A 16,452-nucleotide genomic window follows, 5' to 3' on the forward strand; every position below is an offset into this window, starting at 1 on the left:
ATTTATTTATAATTATTTTTTTAAGTACTTATCCTATAAGTTGGAAATAAATGAATTTTTTTACTCAAATAACCTAATTCTTAAAAAAAATCCTAAAATAACTTATTTTTCAAATTAATTTCTAAACTACCGCATTTAAAAAAAAACATTAACACCTAAGTGTCAGATGAATTGACGCCCATCCTTAATTTTAAAGTGGAGGCGCCAATTGAATTGGCTACAGCACATGGTGGTGTCAATCCAATTGACACCTATGTGTAGAAAATGAGAGGAGGCGCCAATTGGTCTGCCTCCTCCATGTATTGTGTAATTTTTTTATTATATAAATAGAGGTGTTGTGTGATTTATTTTTCCACATCTCTTTTCATTATATTGCAAACATGGTTCGTCTTTGTCGCCGCTATGGAAAAATGATTTATTCGAGAGACAAGCCTCAGATGGAGATGCTCTTCTGGAACATTTGTCTTTTCGATCAACTACAAAGGGAGTTGGTTCGTTGGTTAGACGGAAACATACCTGAAGGCAAAAAAATTAGAAGTATTGAGAGACTTGACGCCGTATGTGGATGGGTGCGAGTAAAAAATGATAAGGATGCTAAGGAAGTGATGTTTGGACCAAATGATATCATTTTGATTGTTGTAATCAGTTAGAAATATTGTTTTTAAATGTTGTGGTTAAGTATTTTTATCGGTTTTGATATCTGTTGTTTGTGTTGTTTATTCAGACTTGTTCGGTTTTAAGTGTGTTTAAGTTGGAGTGATATTTGTTATTAACCTTGTTGTAACAAAAAGTTATTAATATATAAAAGTCAAATGTTATAAAAATTGAAAAGAGGTACTAAATTATGATGTAGAGGTTGCTCCTAGATTGAAATATTTTTTTCTTATTATGTCTGAGTTGACGATATATACTACATAATCTTATCATTTTATCATTCGTATCCATTTCTGTTCTAATATGCGTGTTGTTTGACTGTCCTTTATACTTTCTTCGCATCTTATCGTTGTGCCAACTATGTCCCATTGATATGGAGGCCAATATTTATCCATTTCTAGCACTGAGAAGCTTTCGTCATAGACATTCATGATGGTAATGGCCTTGTAAACATCAGATAGATGGTTGTAAGCGTCCTGACGAGTATGTGTGCATGCCGCAATGACATGGGAGCAAGGAATACAAAAGACCCGGAACTTGACACAGTTGCACCAACTTTTGTTTAGTCTAACTACATAGGATAAATTTGGCCTCTCCTCATTGTGGTCCATTGTCTCATGTACACTGAAATTTTGACTATGACGGTCAAAGATTGTAACCGCGTATGTGCTAGCTTTGATAGTTTCCTCTTTCATCACTTTTATACAACATTCACTGAATAATTGACCTGACATTAACACTTCACTTCATCTTTCGCCTTTGGTTGCGAAGGTCGACGCCAACCTAAAATAGGTTGTTCTGACCAATGCGGTTATTGGTAGATTTCTAGTGCCTTTGAAGACACCGTTCATGCATTCCACAAGGTTTTTTGTCATGTGTCCCTATCGACATCCTTTGTCAAATGCCCTTGTCCACTGCTCTAATGGTATGTTATCCACCCACCTTCCTGCATATGCATTTGACAATCTAATTTTGTCACGGTAATGTTAAAATGACGGCTGAGTTAGAGCATACCTCGCATTCACCATTTTTTGCGAAGGTTCTTGTCTTTGATTGCACACATGAAGTTTTGTGCGATATGTCTAATGCAATATACATGAGTAGAAGAAGGATTATGCCATATGTTATCATGGTTATTATAAGCACTCTCAATAGCAACATGTTTATCTGAAATCAAATAGAGATTGGCTTGTGGAGCGACATGTGTTCTAAGATGACTAAGGAAGAAACCCCAACCACCGGTGATTTCATATTCAACTAGAGCAAAGGCAATGGGAAAGACATTATTATTGTTGTCTTGTGCAACATTCATAAGCAAAGTGCCCTTGTATTTTTCGTATAACCATGTTCCATCAATTTGAATAATAGGTTTGCAGAATGCAAAATCTTTTATGCATGGTTGAAACGCCCAAAAGAGGCGGTACAAAATTCTATTTCCAGCAACACAAGTTCCGTCTGGCGTAAATGTTGGCAATGTCTCCATAATTGCAACCGTCCCCGGTGCATATGTTTTAAGTGCCCATAAAAACCGTGACAATTCTTTGTATGAATCCTCCCAGTTGCCGAATACCTGTTCAACAACCTTTGTCCTTGCAATCCACACTTTATTGTAAGAGGGAGTATAATTATACCGTGTGACGATATGAGATATTATTATACTCACCTTCATTGATGGCTCTTTGTTAACAAGCGGAAAAATGTCTTGACATATCAATTCAATGCTTAATTTTCGGTGACCATATACAACATTAGTGGCAATGCAATTGTGAGGTGTGTCTATAGAAGCTATCTCCCAATAATCACTTCTCTTCCCGTGAGATGCAGCCAACTGAAACTAGCAAATGATGTTACGACATTGGATGACATACCTTCTCCAATCAGTGTGTTTCACGGTGAAATCAGCATAGTTATCCATGTGAAATTTTTTGATAGATCGCACACATTCTTCTTTAGTGAGAAACGTATCTCTCACTTTTAACTCACCCTCTGACCGTGGATACGAGTTATAAAAAACAATGTCAGATGTGTCATCGTCATGCAAATCCATGTTTGTCATATGTTGAGGCGGACAATATACATGACTTGGAGGTAATGACACTCGACGATCGTCATCTTCAATGTTGTTGTTCAACATATGATCGACCTGTGTCTCTGTTTTTTCTTCTTCTTCATCAACGATGTTGACTTCTGCTTCTGCTTCTAGGTCGGTTTCATCTGAGTCTTCTGAATCAAATTCATCAGATTCAGCTTGATTAGTTATCTGAGATTGTTGAGAAGGTATACTTTGTTGGAAATTAATATATAACTCAATAGAGTTGCAACCAGAGTGTTTGTGACTAACAAACATATATTCAACATCTTCAACGTGTCACACCTTTAGCGGGTAAAATTTACATTGATTGTTTTCAAAATAAATTGGATTCTGGTATGTGATTTGTGACACAGGACAAGATCCTATATATGTTTCTATTCACTTTTTCAAATGCAAGAAATTTGAATTTTTCTTGATTGTAAATCAGATAGTTTCAGTGTTTCGAAAACTAAACACGTATACATCACACTTATATGTCTCACCGTTGCAGTGAGCATTGATAATATATTTAGGTGCAAATGACATAGTATGATAATGAAGTTGTGTAGGTTTGACAATGAAGATGTGTTGGTTTTAGTAAGAGTATGAATTTATGTTGGTATGAGGAAGAGTATTAATAGAAAAACGTGACATGACCATGCATGCAAGACCTAGCGCCAATCCATTTGGCGCCCGCTTTGGAATTTCGTACATAGGCATCAATCCATTTGGCGCCTTCTGTGCATGCCCTCGAGATTCTACGATGCATGCATTAGCTATGCAGCCCTAGCCATGTAGCCTAGTGAAAAGGCTAAGCATGCAAGATCTGCCACAAGACAGCCATGCAACTAGACACATAGGAAGGCGCCAATGCAAATGGTGCTAGCATTTAAAATATGCATGTGCTCGCCAATTAGACTGGTGATAGGATGCATTTCATGCATGGGCACTAATGCATGTATTTCATTATAAATAGACATACAAACCAACATTTCTTCATCAGCAACAAACACTTCTTCATCTACAACAAACACTTTTTCATCTGCAACACTATGACAAAATGTCTCACTGGGTGTCGAAAATGGAAGCACCGAAAAAACCATGTCTTAACTGATTCTGTGATGCCAACTGAAGAAAAACCAACTCGTAATTATATGGACTGATACAGATCGGTTGGATTTGAGTTCCTCACCGAGGATATGTACCTATACGACCCACGCAAGGTAACTTACACACAAAAATGTTCAACATCTAACCCCCGACAACATTTCCAGACCGGTTACTTGCAACCCCTACCCATCAAAATTTTCGGTCCACAAATAGACAAACATACGACCTTAACATGCCAAACACCAAACCACAATACCAAGAGCATACCCCGTACCACCACCAACAAGAAGATCATCATCAAGACACCCAACATCGCTATACACCCAACACATCACCCTATCATAGTTGCCTTAGGCAAAACACTCAACGATCATTTAACACCAATCGTCCATCCTCCTACTATCTCCAAGAAGCCCAAACATCACAAAACCAAAATATGCAACAACCATATGGCTACCAAACACCACAACAATCATTTCAACCTTTCCTCGACACATCATTCACACCAATGCCGCCCTTCAATCGTCTTAGTCGCCCTCCAATAACTCAAACATAACCCAACTACTCTGGCATGGGTCACGAACTCAACTATGGCGGTAGCGCTTCATTGCATACACAAGCCTACGCGAATTTGTCTCAATATCTTAGGCAATCTCCTACAGGTGGTGGTGATGTTCCTGAGCCCTCAAATCCTCAAACACCTGAGGTGAATCATCAACGTGAGTTAGGGCCACGCGTTCGGGTAGGTAGGGGATGTGGTACCGGAGGTCGGTTAGGTCATCCCGGTCAACGACATTAGTCGTTTTGGTATTCATATGTAAACGTATATTAATATTAATAGCAATTGGTCCGGTTTTGACTTTTATCCCCAAAAAAACAAGATCTTTTATTGGTTTAGCTTGCAACTACACAAAATTTTCCAGAAGAATATTTTAATCAAGAGATAATACACTCTTGGTAAATTACAATTAAATCATTATCCATAAAAAATGATCCTAACTTAGACACAAAAGCACTTTTACAACACTAAGGCATAATATATGTGAGAAATTTGATAGGAAAATTAAGACATAATAACAAACAAATACACTGTGAATATAAAATTTTCCAGACTTGTAGGAACCTTGAGGATCAACAACAAATATAAGACGACAAATCGAACAAATAAATGCACAAAAGAACACCGATATTTTTAACGTGGAAAACCCCTTAATATGAGAGTAAAAACTACGAGTACATTGTTTTTCAAAAATATTTACACAACACACATAAGTGTCAGATCAATTGACGCCTCCTCTTAAACCTAACACGCATGCGCCAATTGATTGACATCTTTAGGTGCATAAGCCAATCCAATTCGGGTCACCTCTTTAATTTAGAGAGCAAAAATCAATTCACCTGACACCACCTTTTTAAAGTGGAATAATTTAGAAATTAATCTAAAAAATGAGTTTTTTTTTTAAACTGATTTATTTGAATAAAAAATTCGAACTAAACGGTTTTTTCAAACAAATAAGTTTAGAGACACACTCAAAACTAACTTTAAATTCTATATAAAAAGCACTTCAATTAAGAAATTTCTTATACATAAACATTAAAAAAAATGGTGAATCAATTGAGGATTGAATTAGGTTAAAAATGCAATTGAGCTAGTTTATGTTTCTGTGTCTCCGGATTGACTCACACATATGAATAAGATTTTCACGTGTCAACTTAAGTTCCATCACCACATTACTCGCCGCTGCACCTCCCTAAACCTTGTTCGTATAGCTTCTTTTCGAACTCAATGCGCAATCTCACTTCCTCTTGTTCCATAAGAGCTTTCTCATCTTCCCCACTTCTCCGCTCCAATCATCTTCCTTTTCTTCCTTCATCTTCACCTTCCAGTAACTTCTCTCTTCCTCCATTTTCTTCTCTTTATCTACCGTTTCTTTCTTATGTTAATTTCTAACCTTCTTTCTATATTCAACAACAACAGGAAAATCTACACCTTCAATTCAATGCGCCGTTCAGTTCCGCCCTTGCATCGACATTCACAAGGTAACCACCTTTTTTCATTATCAAAATTAACCTGCATTTTTCCCAACTCATACATAAAGGACCTATTTTTATGTTCCATTTTTGGGGGAATGTCAGCTAAGGTTCATTCGTTGTGTTTGTTGCAGGGGAAAGTGAAACAAATTGTTGGGTCAACCCTTAAAGATTTGAAAGGGGATGATGGGTCGGATCCAATTACCAATTTCGAGTCTGATAAATCAGCAGCTGAGTATGCCACACTTTACAAACAAGATGGACTCAAAGGTGGTCATGTTATCATGCTTGGTGCTGATCCTTTCAGTAAAGCTGCTTCCCTTGAGGCATTGCATGCTTATCCTGGTATTCTAGTTTGATGCCAACATTTTTGTTCCTTTTATCTTTCATGTTTGATACTAATTTATTCTAGAATTTAATGCTAGGTGGAAGGTGATATTCATTGTGTTTATTAGTTTTCAGTTTTAACTAATGTCACTAGAAGATTATGAAAAAATGATTAATTTTGACTTACTATCTAGCTATTTAGCACCGACATCTCTAAAAAAAGGCCGACACCGACACTTGTGATTAAGTTTAATCAATTCATTTTTTAAATTATTGTCGGTGTCGATGTGTTTGTGTCGGTGTGTGTTTCCGGTGGCCGTGCTTCATAGCTATCTAGGAGGTATTGCACTCTCAGTTTTTCGAATAATGTCACATATGGAAGAAAGCCAAAAGTTCCACACTTTTATTAAGCTGCCATAAAACACCATCCTTGGCAAATTGACCATGGAGGTTGTCAAAAACTCTGCCACCGCAGTTCCCCATGACGATATTTGGCAATACTGACTAGAAGAAAGAAATTTTGTAACCATAAATCTAATGAGATGGGTGTGGCACCTATGTTTATGTAGAGTGATCAATGGCCAATTTTAAAAAAATGAAGAAGTTACATGACATGAATAATATGACTAATTTCAAATTATACATTCTTTGTGATTGTTATTGAAAACTTTTTATTGGGTGATTTTAGGAACTAGGGATCGTTTGTTGATATTTAACTTCTTATGGTGGTTAACTATTAAAATGTCTTTGACTTCATGCCTATATTTGTCAATACCAGTATAACATGGGAGAATGCTTTCAAGTTGTTTTGCATTGCCTCTGTCTTTCATGGTTGATGATATCTTTCAAGCTCTTCATTTTTCTTCTACTAAACTTATTGTGGGTGAATGGTACAATTTAGGCGGTCTGCAAGTTGGAGGGGGAATAAATTCTGACAATTGTTTGAGTTACATTGAGGAAGGAGCAAGCCATGTCATTGTGACATCTGTAAGTCATATATCTTCTCTCTTTCTTTGGGTTATTCAACTTTTACGATAGGTGATTGTAGTTTGTTAGCTGGCCAATCATAGTTAGTTAGCTAGCCTTAGTTCGTTGAAGGGGTTAGGATGTGATATTATAAAAAAGGACAGAGAAGTGAATTAGTGGAATCTGGAAATAAGTCAGAACTGAGAAAGTTGAAGGCACTCTCGATCATTGCTAGCGGATTGTACTCTGTATTATTCCCTTAAGGTCACATTGATCTAGAGACTTTTCTCAATAGTATTCACATTGTTTTCATCTATTCTTTCTAAATACTCGTTGGATCAATCATTTACTTCACATTAACATTTGTCCATTGAGAAAATATGTTGTACTAAATGTGTATATAGATGGGTTTACGACTCAAATCTTCTCATAAAACATGTATAGATTCATAGGTCTTACTACTCTCAAACCTTCTTTGAAGATATATACTGTACTACGAGAACGGTTTCTGTGAGTTTTTTATTTCATTTATTTTACTTTAAGTCTAAAATTTGATGATTGATAATGAAAACAAAGAAAAGAACATATATTTGTAAGTGGCAAGAAAAGCACATTAGTTTGCATGGTCTCCAATCCTGATCTGTATTTATGCAACCTATCAATTACATTATGGGAAAAACATGTGGTATTTGTTAATAGGAAGTTATTCTATTTCTATCCATGTATTTATTGATTCAATCTTTACAGTATGTATTCAACAATGGACAAATGGATCTTGAAAGGCTTAAAGATCTTGTTCGCATTGTTGGAAAGGAGAGGCTTGTGTTGGATCTCAGTTGCAGGAAAAAGGTACAAATTGTTCTCTTTATATTTGAAAGTGAATTGCATTTAAGAGAAAAGGTTATGCATGGAGAAACTAGAAGGAAGAAATATTTAAATAACAGGCTAAGCATTCAATTCACAATGCTATTTCGCGTGTTCATAATTTGATATACATGTTAACGAAACAATCTATGATGTTAAGGGTCTCAATCCTTCAATGCATTTGATCATTTAATTGAACTTTTTTTTTCAAGCACTTATCGTTTCCAGTCCTCAGGATGGTAAATATGCAATTGTCACCGATAGATGGCAGAAGTTCAGTGACGTGTCACTTGATGCTGAAGTAATGCAGTTTCTTGCCAACTTTGCCGACGAGTTTCTGGTTCATGGTGTGGACGTTGAAGGAAAGAAGTAAGTAACAACTTTTAATGTCTGAAGGTAATTAATTACATACAAAGACATAGATTTTGATGGTGAATGATTGCTCCTTGTAGGTTGGGAATCGATGAAGAGCTCGTCGCTCTGCTTGGCAACTATTCACCGGTTGGTAGCGCACCCTTGATTTTACTTTCATGTGAAATATGCATATTTCTGATGCATTTTTATTGTCAGATTCCTGTCACCTATGCTGGTGGTGTGACTGTGATGGATGATTTAGAGAGGATAAAAACAGCGGGAATGGAAAATGTCGATGTTACCGTAGGAAGTGCCTTGGACATTTTTGGAGGAAACCTGGCTTATGAAGATGTTGTAGCTTGGCATAACCAACAAAAGGTCTTCGTGGCTTAAGTAAGCATCGTTGAAAATTGTTGGGGGCAGGGGTGGATGTGCTCTGAGCAAGGTTTGTTTCATTGTTTCTCTCAGTACTAACTAACCTTGAATCTGGTAACTTTTCCAGCAATCTCTGATTCCAGCATTTTGCCTCAACCGTTAACTTGTCACGAGATTCTTACATGGTTATCATCTGCTAGTCTGCTACCACCACACTTACATCTTTGTGATGTATGTGTAAGGCAATGCATGCACAACAAGCTTTGTGTGTTTCTGCGTATTAAATAACCAATGCAGGATTCGAGTTCATTCACCGAAATTTAATTCTATAGTTGTAAAATGTTATTTTATATTTTATAACTAACACTTGTCAAACTGTAATTTGAATAAATATGGCATACACACCAGTTCCTCTAAAATCATTTGATCCATTGCCTTGGTTCCTGATTCTGGAGCATCAGTTCATGTGGCAATTGATCCATTGCCTTTACTTCACCTATTTAATCAAACACTACATTTTCATTGAATTACATGTTGTTTGATCCATCATTCACCAAAACTTCTGTTTCTATTAGTTTGTTTGTGGTTTTACTTTTGTTTTCATATTGCTCTGTGTTTGGTTAAACCTCACTGCTCACATCATGTACTCTCAAAATCATCAGTTAGTTCATGTTGACTCTATTATTTTAATAAAATACTATTTACCAATATGTCTTTATCTTATAGTTCTGGTGATACAACTATTTCCCCGTTTTCTACTATTTTGTAACAATTTGGACTTTCTTCAGGTAGGAAGCAAAAAATGAAAAAAATGTGCAGAGAATAGAATCAAAATCAAGATATATTAAGATTATTGAAACGACCACACTATGGAAAACCAGTGTGCAAACAAGACAATATTGACTATGCTGAAACTGTATAAAATGAATACTTCAAAATAATATGCATTATTGGAGAGGGAAAATTCGTACATAATTCTTCTAACAAATATTATAGGCACGTTTATTTTAGTATATATATATAACTTATAATTTATAATTTATAAAGAACTTTTGTTTTAAAAAATTTATTCTTAAATTTTAAATGAGAAACTGGTTTAGATAGTTTTTTTAAAAAATATTATATTAAGTATTTCATTCTTTTGCAATTTTTTTGTAAATATCAAAATTTTAAAAAATATTTTTTGAATATATATTTTTGAAAAATTATAAATTTTGACTATTTAATCTGTTACTAGATGTTAAAATTAGTATTTTAATTTATTAAAAATGAGTTTAAAATTAGTATTTCATTCTTTTATATATATATATATATATATATATATATATATATATATATATATATATATATATTATATATATATATATATATATATATATATATAATCGAAAGAGAAGTTATATTGATTATTCCAGAATCGAAGTTGATTGACTTTATAAAAAGAAGAGATCAATGAATTTTCATTCAAATATTTTCCAGGATTCAACCAATTGTCTTGATTTGCTATCTCATTGATTCATAATTTAGATTTTTTGAGAAGTATAATAGTCATCCAATAATAGGGGTTTCCTTTTTTTCAAATGAACAGTTCGCAGACCTATTGATTCTAATAATGGATTTCCGAGTGCATCATTCATACGTTTTAATTCATCCACATGGATCTCGGATCTATGAATGGGCCACTCCCGAAACTCACAAAGAAAAAAGGAAGTGAGTGGGAAGAAGCTACTCAAAACGGTTATTCTGCTTTTATATATATATATATATATATATATATATATATATATATCGATTTTAAATTGTGAAAAGGAAATTGTTTGAGAAAATGGTTCTTCGGTGGTGATGTCTCATTTAGAGGGAAGGGGGTCTTAGAAGAGTTTCTCCTTAGTGGAGAGATATTTCTATGCTGGTTGGGTCCATTCTCTGGATTGTATTGGAAACTTTATTCCATATTCCAACAATTATTCTTTCACTCCTACCATTCATTTGATTTAATGAAAATATCTTTGTATTATATTAAAAAAAAGTAAAAAAATAAATAAATAATCCGGATGACTTATTTTAATTTAGCGGATGATTAATGTTAATTTAGTGGGTCTAAAGTGAAAAAAAAACATTGTCTATTCCCAGAAGTCTTTTAATTAAGTCATTTGATCCGTATAATAGAAAAATTACATTTCGAATAATTTATAATTTATGGTAAGTTATGAAGGATTATAATAAAAATAAGTTTAGACAACATTTTACTTTTGACAATGATTACATGATCTTTTTACTTTTGACAACCGTTTTTAAACGTGGCCAGTCTAAAAAAAATGGCAGAAAAATTTATACAAAATTATCCGATAAACAAAAGAAAAGTTATCGAAAAACTTATAATAAATTATTTAGTAAAAGATTATAATATCAAATCATTTTTATGTAAGTTGTTCGGTGAATATATAATCTATTGGAATATTTGATTGTAAATTATTTGATGGAAATAAATTATGTATTAGAATTCTTTTCGTGACGTTCTCCGATACACTAATGTAAAAATATAATTTTTATTTATTTAAAAAGACATAATAATATAGAAAATATAATTGGAATATTTTAAAAAATATAGAGGTGAAGGATAATTGTTGAGTATGGAGTAAAGTTTTCCTCTAGAGAAAGAATTCAGTTATGGGCTTCTATCTCCACAAAAGTTTCTACTTCCAAAGAATTAGCACAATTAGAGTTACAAAATTCATTTTTATATGACTTTTGTATGCCCTGGTCAATTTGTATTGTTAAGAGTTTTGAGTAATTCAAGTGCCGTAATGAGTTAAAACGGAGTGTAATCGGTGACAGGTGTTCAAATAAGTCAAATAAGTAACAGAAAAGTGTTTGTGGAGTTGGTGTAATCGGTTATGCATTCGCAGCAACCAATTACCACTGTTAGTTAATTTTAATTTCTTTCAGCTGTAATCAATTACATGTTTTGGATAACCGGTTACAGGCTCGAGTTTTTGATTTTTCCAATTATTTGTATTATGTTAATCATGTCCCAATCATTGTATAATACTTGTATAAATGTCTTAAAGGCATCCTCACCAATGATTAATGAAAAACATTTTCACCATCAATTCTCCCTCTCTCTCTCTCTCTCTCTCCACACTTTAATTTCTCAATTATTCACCAATCTTGTGGTTCCAAGTTCTAAAATTTGGCATCAAGAGCCTGGTTCTGATCCACAAACACCTAGTGTGCAACATGAGTTTTGTCTCCAATAAAATAATCCATGCAAAGCTACCAATCCTTGATGCAAAGAATTACGACAAATGGTGCAAACATATGAAAGTGTGATTTGGCTACCAAGATGTTCTTGAAGTGATCAAGAATGTGGTGAATCCCCTTGCCCAAGGTGCAACGGATACCCAACAAGCAAGATATAAGGAAGAGAAGAAGAAAGGTTTCAATTCGCCATTTTGATCCATCAATGTGTGGATGGTGACAACTTTGAGAAAATTGGTGATTACGAATCATCAAAGCAAGCATGAGAAATCTTGGAGAAGGCATACCGGGGGTGACAAGGTGAAGGTGGTGAGGTTACAAACTTACATACGTTAACTTGAATTGATTCAAATGGAAGAAAAAGAGACAATCAACGATTTTACAATAAGAATCACACGATTAGTGAATCAAGTGAAGGCATGTCGAGAAACAATCACATAACAATATGTTGTCGTGAAAATATTGTGTTCTTTAACACTAAGATTTGACAATATGGTTGTAGCAATTTAGGAATCGAAGGATCTTGCGACGATGAGCAAAAAGGAGCTACAAAGCTCTCTTAAGGCTCATGAGCAAATGATAGATGAGAGAAATAATGATAAGGCAAATGTGAAGATCGCTTTGCAAACTCGCTTCAATGAGAAGGACAAGAGTTCGAAAGGAAAATGACCCATGAAGAGTAAAGAGAATTTTCAGAATTTTGGTGGAAGAGAGTCCCAAAGTTTAAATTTTCAAAGAGGTGAGAGCAACTGCAAAAAAAATGGTGGTCAATGCAACTTTAGAGGTGAAAAGAAGAGGTTTCACAAAAGCAAGGAGCAATGCTTTAAGTGTCAAAGGTTCGGTCATTTTGTAAGACAATGTTCATGTGCAAATAAAGGGATTCAGCAAAGTCAACAAGCTCTTATCCAAAGGAAACCGTCTCAACTAGAAGAGACCCTGTAAAACTTCATCTAAGCATCTCAGACTTAGCTTTGCTAAGGTAAACTAGTATCATGAAGCAATGAGCAAGAACCATGATGCATCCATAAAAAATTTGGAAGTGCATATTGGTATGTTATATAGATAAATAACTGCCTTACATGGCTCGAGTGGAGGATTTACAGGTAATACCGTAGATAATCCTAAAAATGAGTCTTGCAAAGCTGTAGGAACATGTTTCGAGGTGAGCACCAACAGGGGTGGAGATGAAATAGTGTAAGAGGGTTTGATGGAAAAGGAAGAAGTGAGAACTGAAAGAGAGGAAAGTAAAAATTAGGGTGACCAAGAGATCTTTTTGAATTAATGTTTTTACTTTCAAGTCACTTATTACTTTTCTGAAGTTTATTTTCAAATATTTTACTTTCGAATTTAAATGTCAAAATGTTTCAAACTCATCATTTTTGCACAATATGTCCTGAGATCTTTTTGAGTTTAACCCTTTAAATTAAATCAAACTTGTTCTTGTTTACTAAAATCCACAGTAAATAGATGATCATAAAGGTAGGTCAGTCCATCAAAGTGTCGGCTCCATAAGTGGTCCTTCCTTGCACAAAAGGCATAAGAGGAACCACCCTGTTGTTGGCTACCAATCCCCTCCATAACACCTCCCACCTCTAGGTTAATTAAAGTAGTGACATCCACATCCACTACATTTTTCTAGGAGTAACCTTTCTCTTTTTCTCCTGAAACAACTTTGTGTCATTTACGAAAAGAATGGTCGTAATGGTGGTCAAAGGAAAAAACATAATCCCCCCTCAACCACATTCTTTCTTTTCTTGATTACCCATGTTTGGAAGCTGATAGGATCACTATGGTGATTGGGTTGGGTCTCGCCCTAACAAGATTTGGCTATCGCCATCACTACCTTCTTCTCATCCACTGAATATGAGTTATCCTCCCTGCAAAAGAGAGTAAGTAAGTTAAGACCAACTAATATAAACAATAAAAATTATGTAGAATAACACCTTACCTAGGAAACTCATCAACACGGAATAATATGTTTTATATCTAAATAGATCTCTCACCCCATGGTATGAAATTTCTCCAAGAATCCCATTGCCTACCTCTTCGTCTCACTGAGTTTTTTTCGGAAGAAATCCCTTGATGGAGAGAGGCTCGCCCGTCCAGTAAAGAGGAAGCTTGTAGGACCCATCATCCTCAAAACAACCTCATGGAATTGAGCACCACCTCTGATCCTAACAAACCTGTACTATCAATTCTAATAATTGGAGGTGTAGGGAAAAAGAAGAGCCCGCCCCAGTATTACACTAAAAGATACCCACTCAACATGGGACACACCTTTTATTTAATTAAAGAAGAAGAAGATCCCAGTGGTGGGTGTAATATCCAAGCTTTGACAAAGGATCTAGAATCCTTGGATAAACACCCAACTATTCAGATGTATCTGGGAAGGGGAAACATTGAGCACCCGAAGAATGTAAGATTTAAAGATGGAAAAAGGGATTCAGAGCCCAAAATCTACAAAGACACCAGTGAACGCAAGGTTCTAAAATGACATTGGCTTCACTATCAATGTTTGAATATTTCAAAACACTTGAAATGTTTCCACCCAATCATCCTCGAGACAAAGGGAGTCAATACTTATAACCTCTCGGTAGAAGGAAATAGTAGAGAGGTAGAGAGCTCCATGATAAATTTGACAAAACTTAAGGAAGAAGACACCTAATCACTCTCACTATCGTTAAAAAAACTCTCATAAGAACCAAACATATCCCTCTCCACAAATCTTAAATCCATTTTCTGCTTTATCTATTCAAAAGCTTTTTCAAGAGTGTGTTGCACAAATCAATCGTCTTCAAAACAGTTTAGGGTTCAACGACTTTCTCAAACATGTCACACTCGTGAATAAAAACCATAACTAAGAGTAAAAAGGAAGAAAATGATGAACAATAGAGAAGAAGGAAAGTTGAGTAGAGAGTGCAAACAAATTTTCTGTAAATACAAAAGCTCAATTAACTTGGAATAGAAAGAGGTAATACTTACTTAAAGGTGTGAGTGGCAAACAAGGAGGGAGCCACAATTAAGGCTACTAACCTAGGAATGTAAAACTAATGATGATTAGAATTCTATGTGAGTCCCATGTTAGTAAGTAATCATCAAAGCTAAAACCCTATTAAAAATGGAAAAGGAAAGAGAGAGAATGAAAAATCCTATAGGATAACATGCGACTTCGTATATCCCTTGCAACGAGCCAGACACCCACAAACATAGATTGAAATTAGTGTACATTCTGGTCCATTCCCCTAAAAGCATCAATCCCCCTGGGGTATCATGCTTAAAGTACATGTGCACATTATGGTCAAGTATCTCGCCCCTTTGAGCCTAATGTTTGAGGGAATGTGTACATCCTAGCCTCTCTCCCTAAAACATTCTCTTTGCTTTGGGCCTCATGTTTAAGGGACTATGAACATTTAGGTCTCTCTCTCTCTCTCTCTCTCTCTCTCTCTCTCTCTCTCCCTAAAGCACCTCTCCCCTTTAAGCCTCATGCTTGAGGGACTATGTACAATATGGTCTCTCACCCTAAGACATCTTGGTCAAGTATGAACCCGAGCATGGAGTAACCCGCCCCGACTTAACTCATTCACAGAAAAGGGCTAGACTGAATCACTTCTAATGGGCCAGAGCGAATGATTCAACTCAAGGGTAGATACACCTCATCTTTGATTAATACCTTCTACATATGTGGATATAATACTTGAGCCATTAAATAGCTTCTAAGGGACGACCTCTTTTATGGCAGACCTCAGACAAAGAAACACGTGTTGGAAAAATAACTTCAAGCACAAGAGAGGGGTGAATTGTGGTATTTAAAATTTGCGTCTACTTTTGTATTTTATCGATTAAACTTGAAAGTGTGTGAGTAGTTTCTTAAGAGTAAATGACATCGGAAATAAAAAAAGTAAATAACAGAAAATAAAGAGGGTAAGGGTTAGAGAGGTTGCACCAGAGAGTTATCCAGGTTTGGCCAAACATTGGTCTAGTCTTGTCCCCAAGAAATCTTCTTGAGATTTTGTCTACAAACATTTCACCTTTTACGTTTTATGTCCACAAACCTTAATACAATCTGATATTGAGATTTTTACAAGCTTATCTCTAACAAATTAAAACTTTTACCCCAGACTAAGCTAACGATCAGTTTTAGATATTTCTAGGCTTATCTTAATAATCAAACAAAACTTTTTTCTACAAAGCTCAAGAAACCAAGACAAAGATTTTATGACTGATTATTTCATAAACCAAACTCAATCTCTCAAGAGTATAACACTCTCAAGAATTAAGCCACTAGCACAACCACTTACAAACTATTCCTGACAAGTAAAATTTTACTAAAAAACACTAAGGCAACTTAAGTGACAAAGAAATATTTCTAGAGATAGAAAGAGAGAGAAAAGAGAGATAAATTCCTAAGAAAATGTAAAGCTTTGGAAAGTGACGTGAAATAA

General features: G+C 35.1%; 1 protein-coding gene across 2 annotated transcripts; it reads left to right on the top strand.

Annotated features, from left to right (window-relative positions):
• Positions 1-5,423: 5,423 nt before the first annotated feature.
• LOC127081351 (1-(5-phosphoribosyl)-5-[(5-phosphoribosylamino)methylideneamino] imidazole-4-carboxamide isomerase, chloroplastic) lies at positions 5,424-9,279 on the top strand. 2 transcript variants are annotated; one of them, XM_051021621.1, is made up of 9 exons: positions 5,424-5,721; positions 5,814-5,875; positions 6,001-6,211; positions 7,095-7,180; positions 7,907-8,008; positions 8,259-8,392; positions 8,476-8,524; positions 8,594-8,770; positions 8,880-9,279. In XM_051021621.1, the coding sequence occupies exons 1-8, from the start codon at positions 5,622-5,624 to the stop codon at positions 8,768-8,770; spliced, it is 921 nt and encodes a 306-aa protein (XP_050877578.1). In that variant the 5' UTR covers positions 5,424-5,621; the 3' UTR covers positions 8,880-9,279. The 2 variants fall into 2 exon arrangements, with proteins under 2 accessions (XP_050877578.1, XP_050877575.1); XM_051021618.1 differs by having other exon boundaries at positions 8,594-9,279.
• The last annotated feature ends 7,173 nt before the right edge of the window (positions 9,280-16,452 follow it).

This window comes from Lathyrus oleraceus, chromosome 1 (genome assembly GCF_024323335.1).
Source record: "Lathyrus oleraceus cultivar Zhongwan6 chromosome 1, CAAS_Psat_ZW6_1.0, whole genome shotgun sequence".
In the NCBI taxonomy this organism is placed as follows: Eukaryota; Viridiplantae; Streptophyta; class Magnoliopsida; order Fabales; family Fabaceae; genus Lathyrus; species Lathyrus oleraceus.

Coding starts and splice junctions, on each gene's coding strand:
- LOC127081351 (XM_051021618.1), top strand. CDS start 5,622: ATGCGCAATCTCACTTCCTCTTGTTCCATAAGAGCTTTCTCATCTTCC. Junction 8,393..8,475: donor GTGGACGTTGAAGGAAAGAA/GTAAGTAACAAC, acceptor TGCTCCTTGTAG/GTTGGGAATCGATGAAGAGC. Junction 8,525..8,593: donor TGCTTGGCAACTATTCACCG/GTTGGTAGCGCA, acceptor TTTTATTGTCAG/ATTCCTGTCACCTATGCTGG.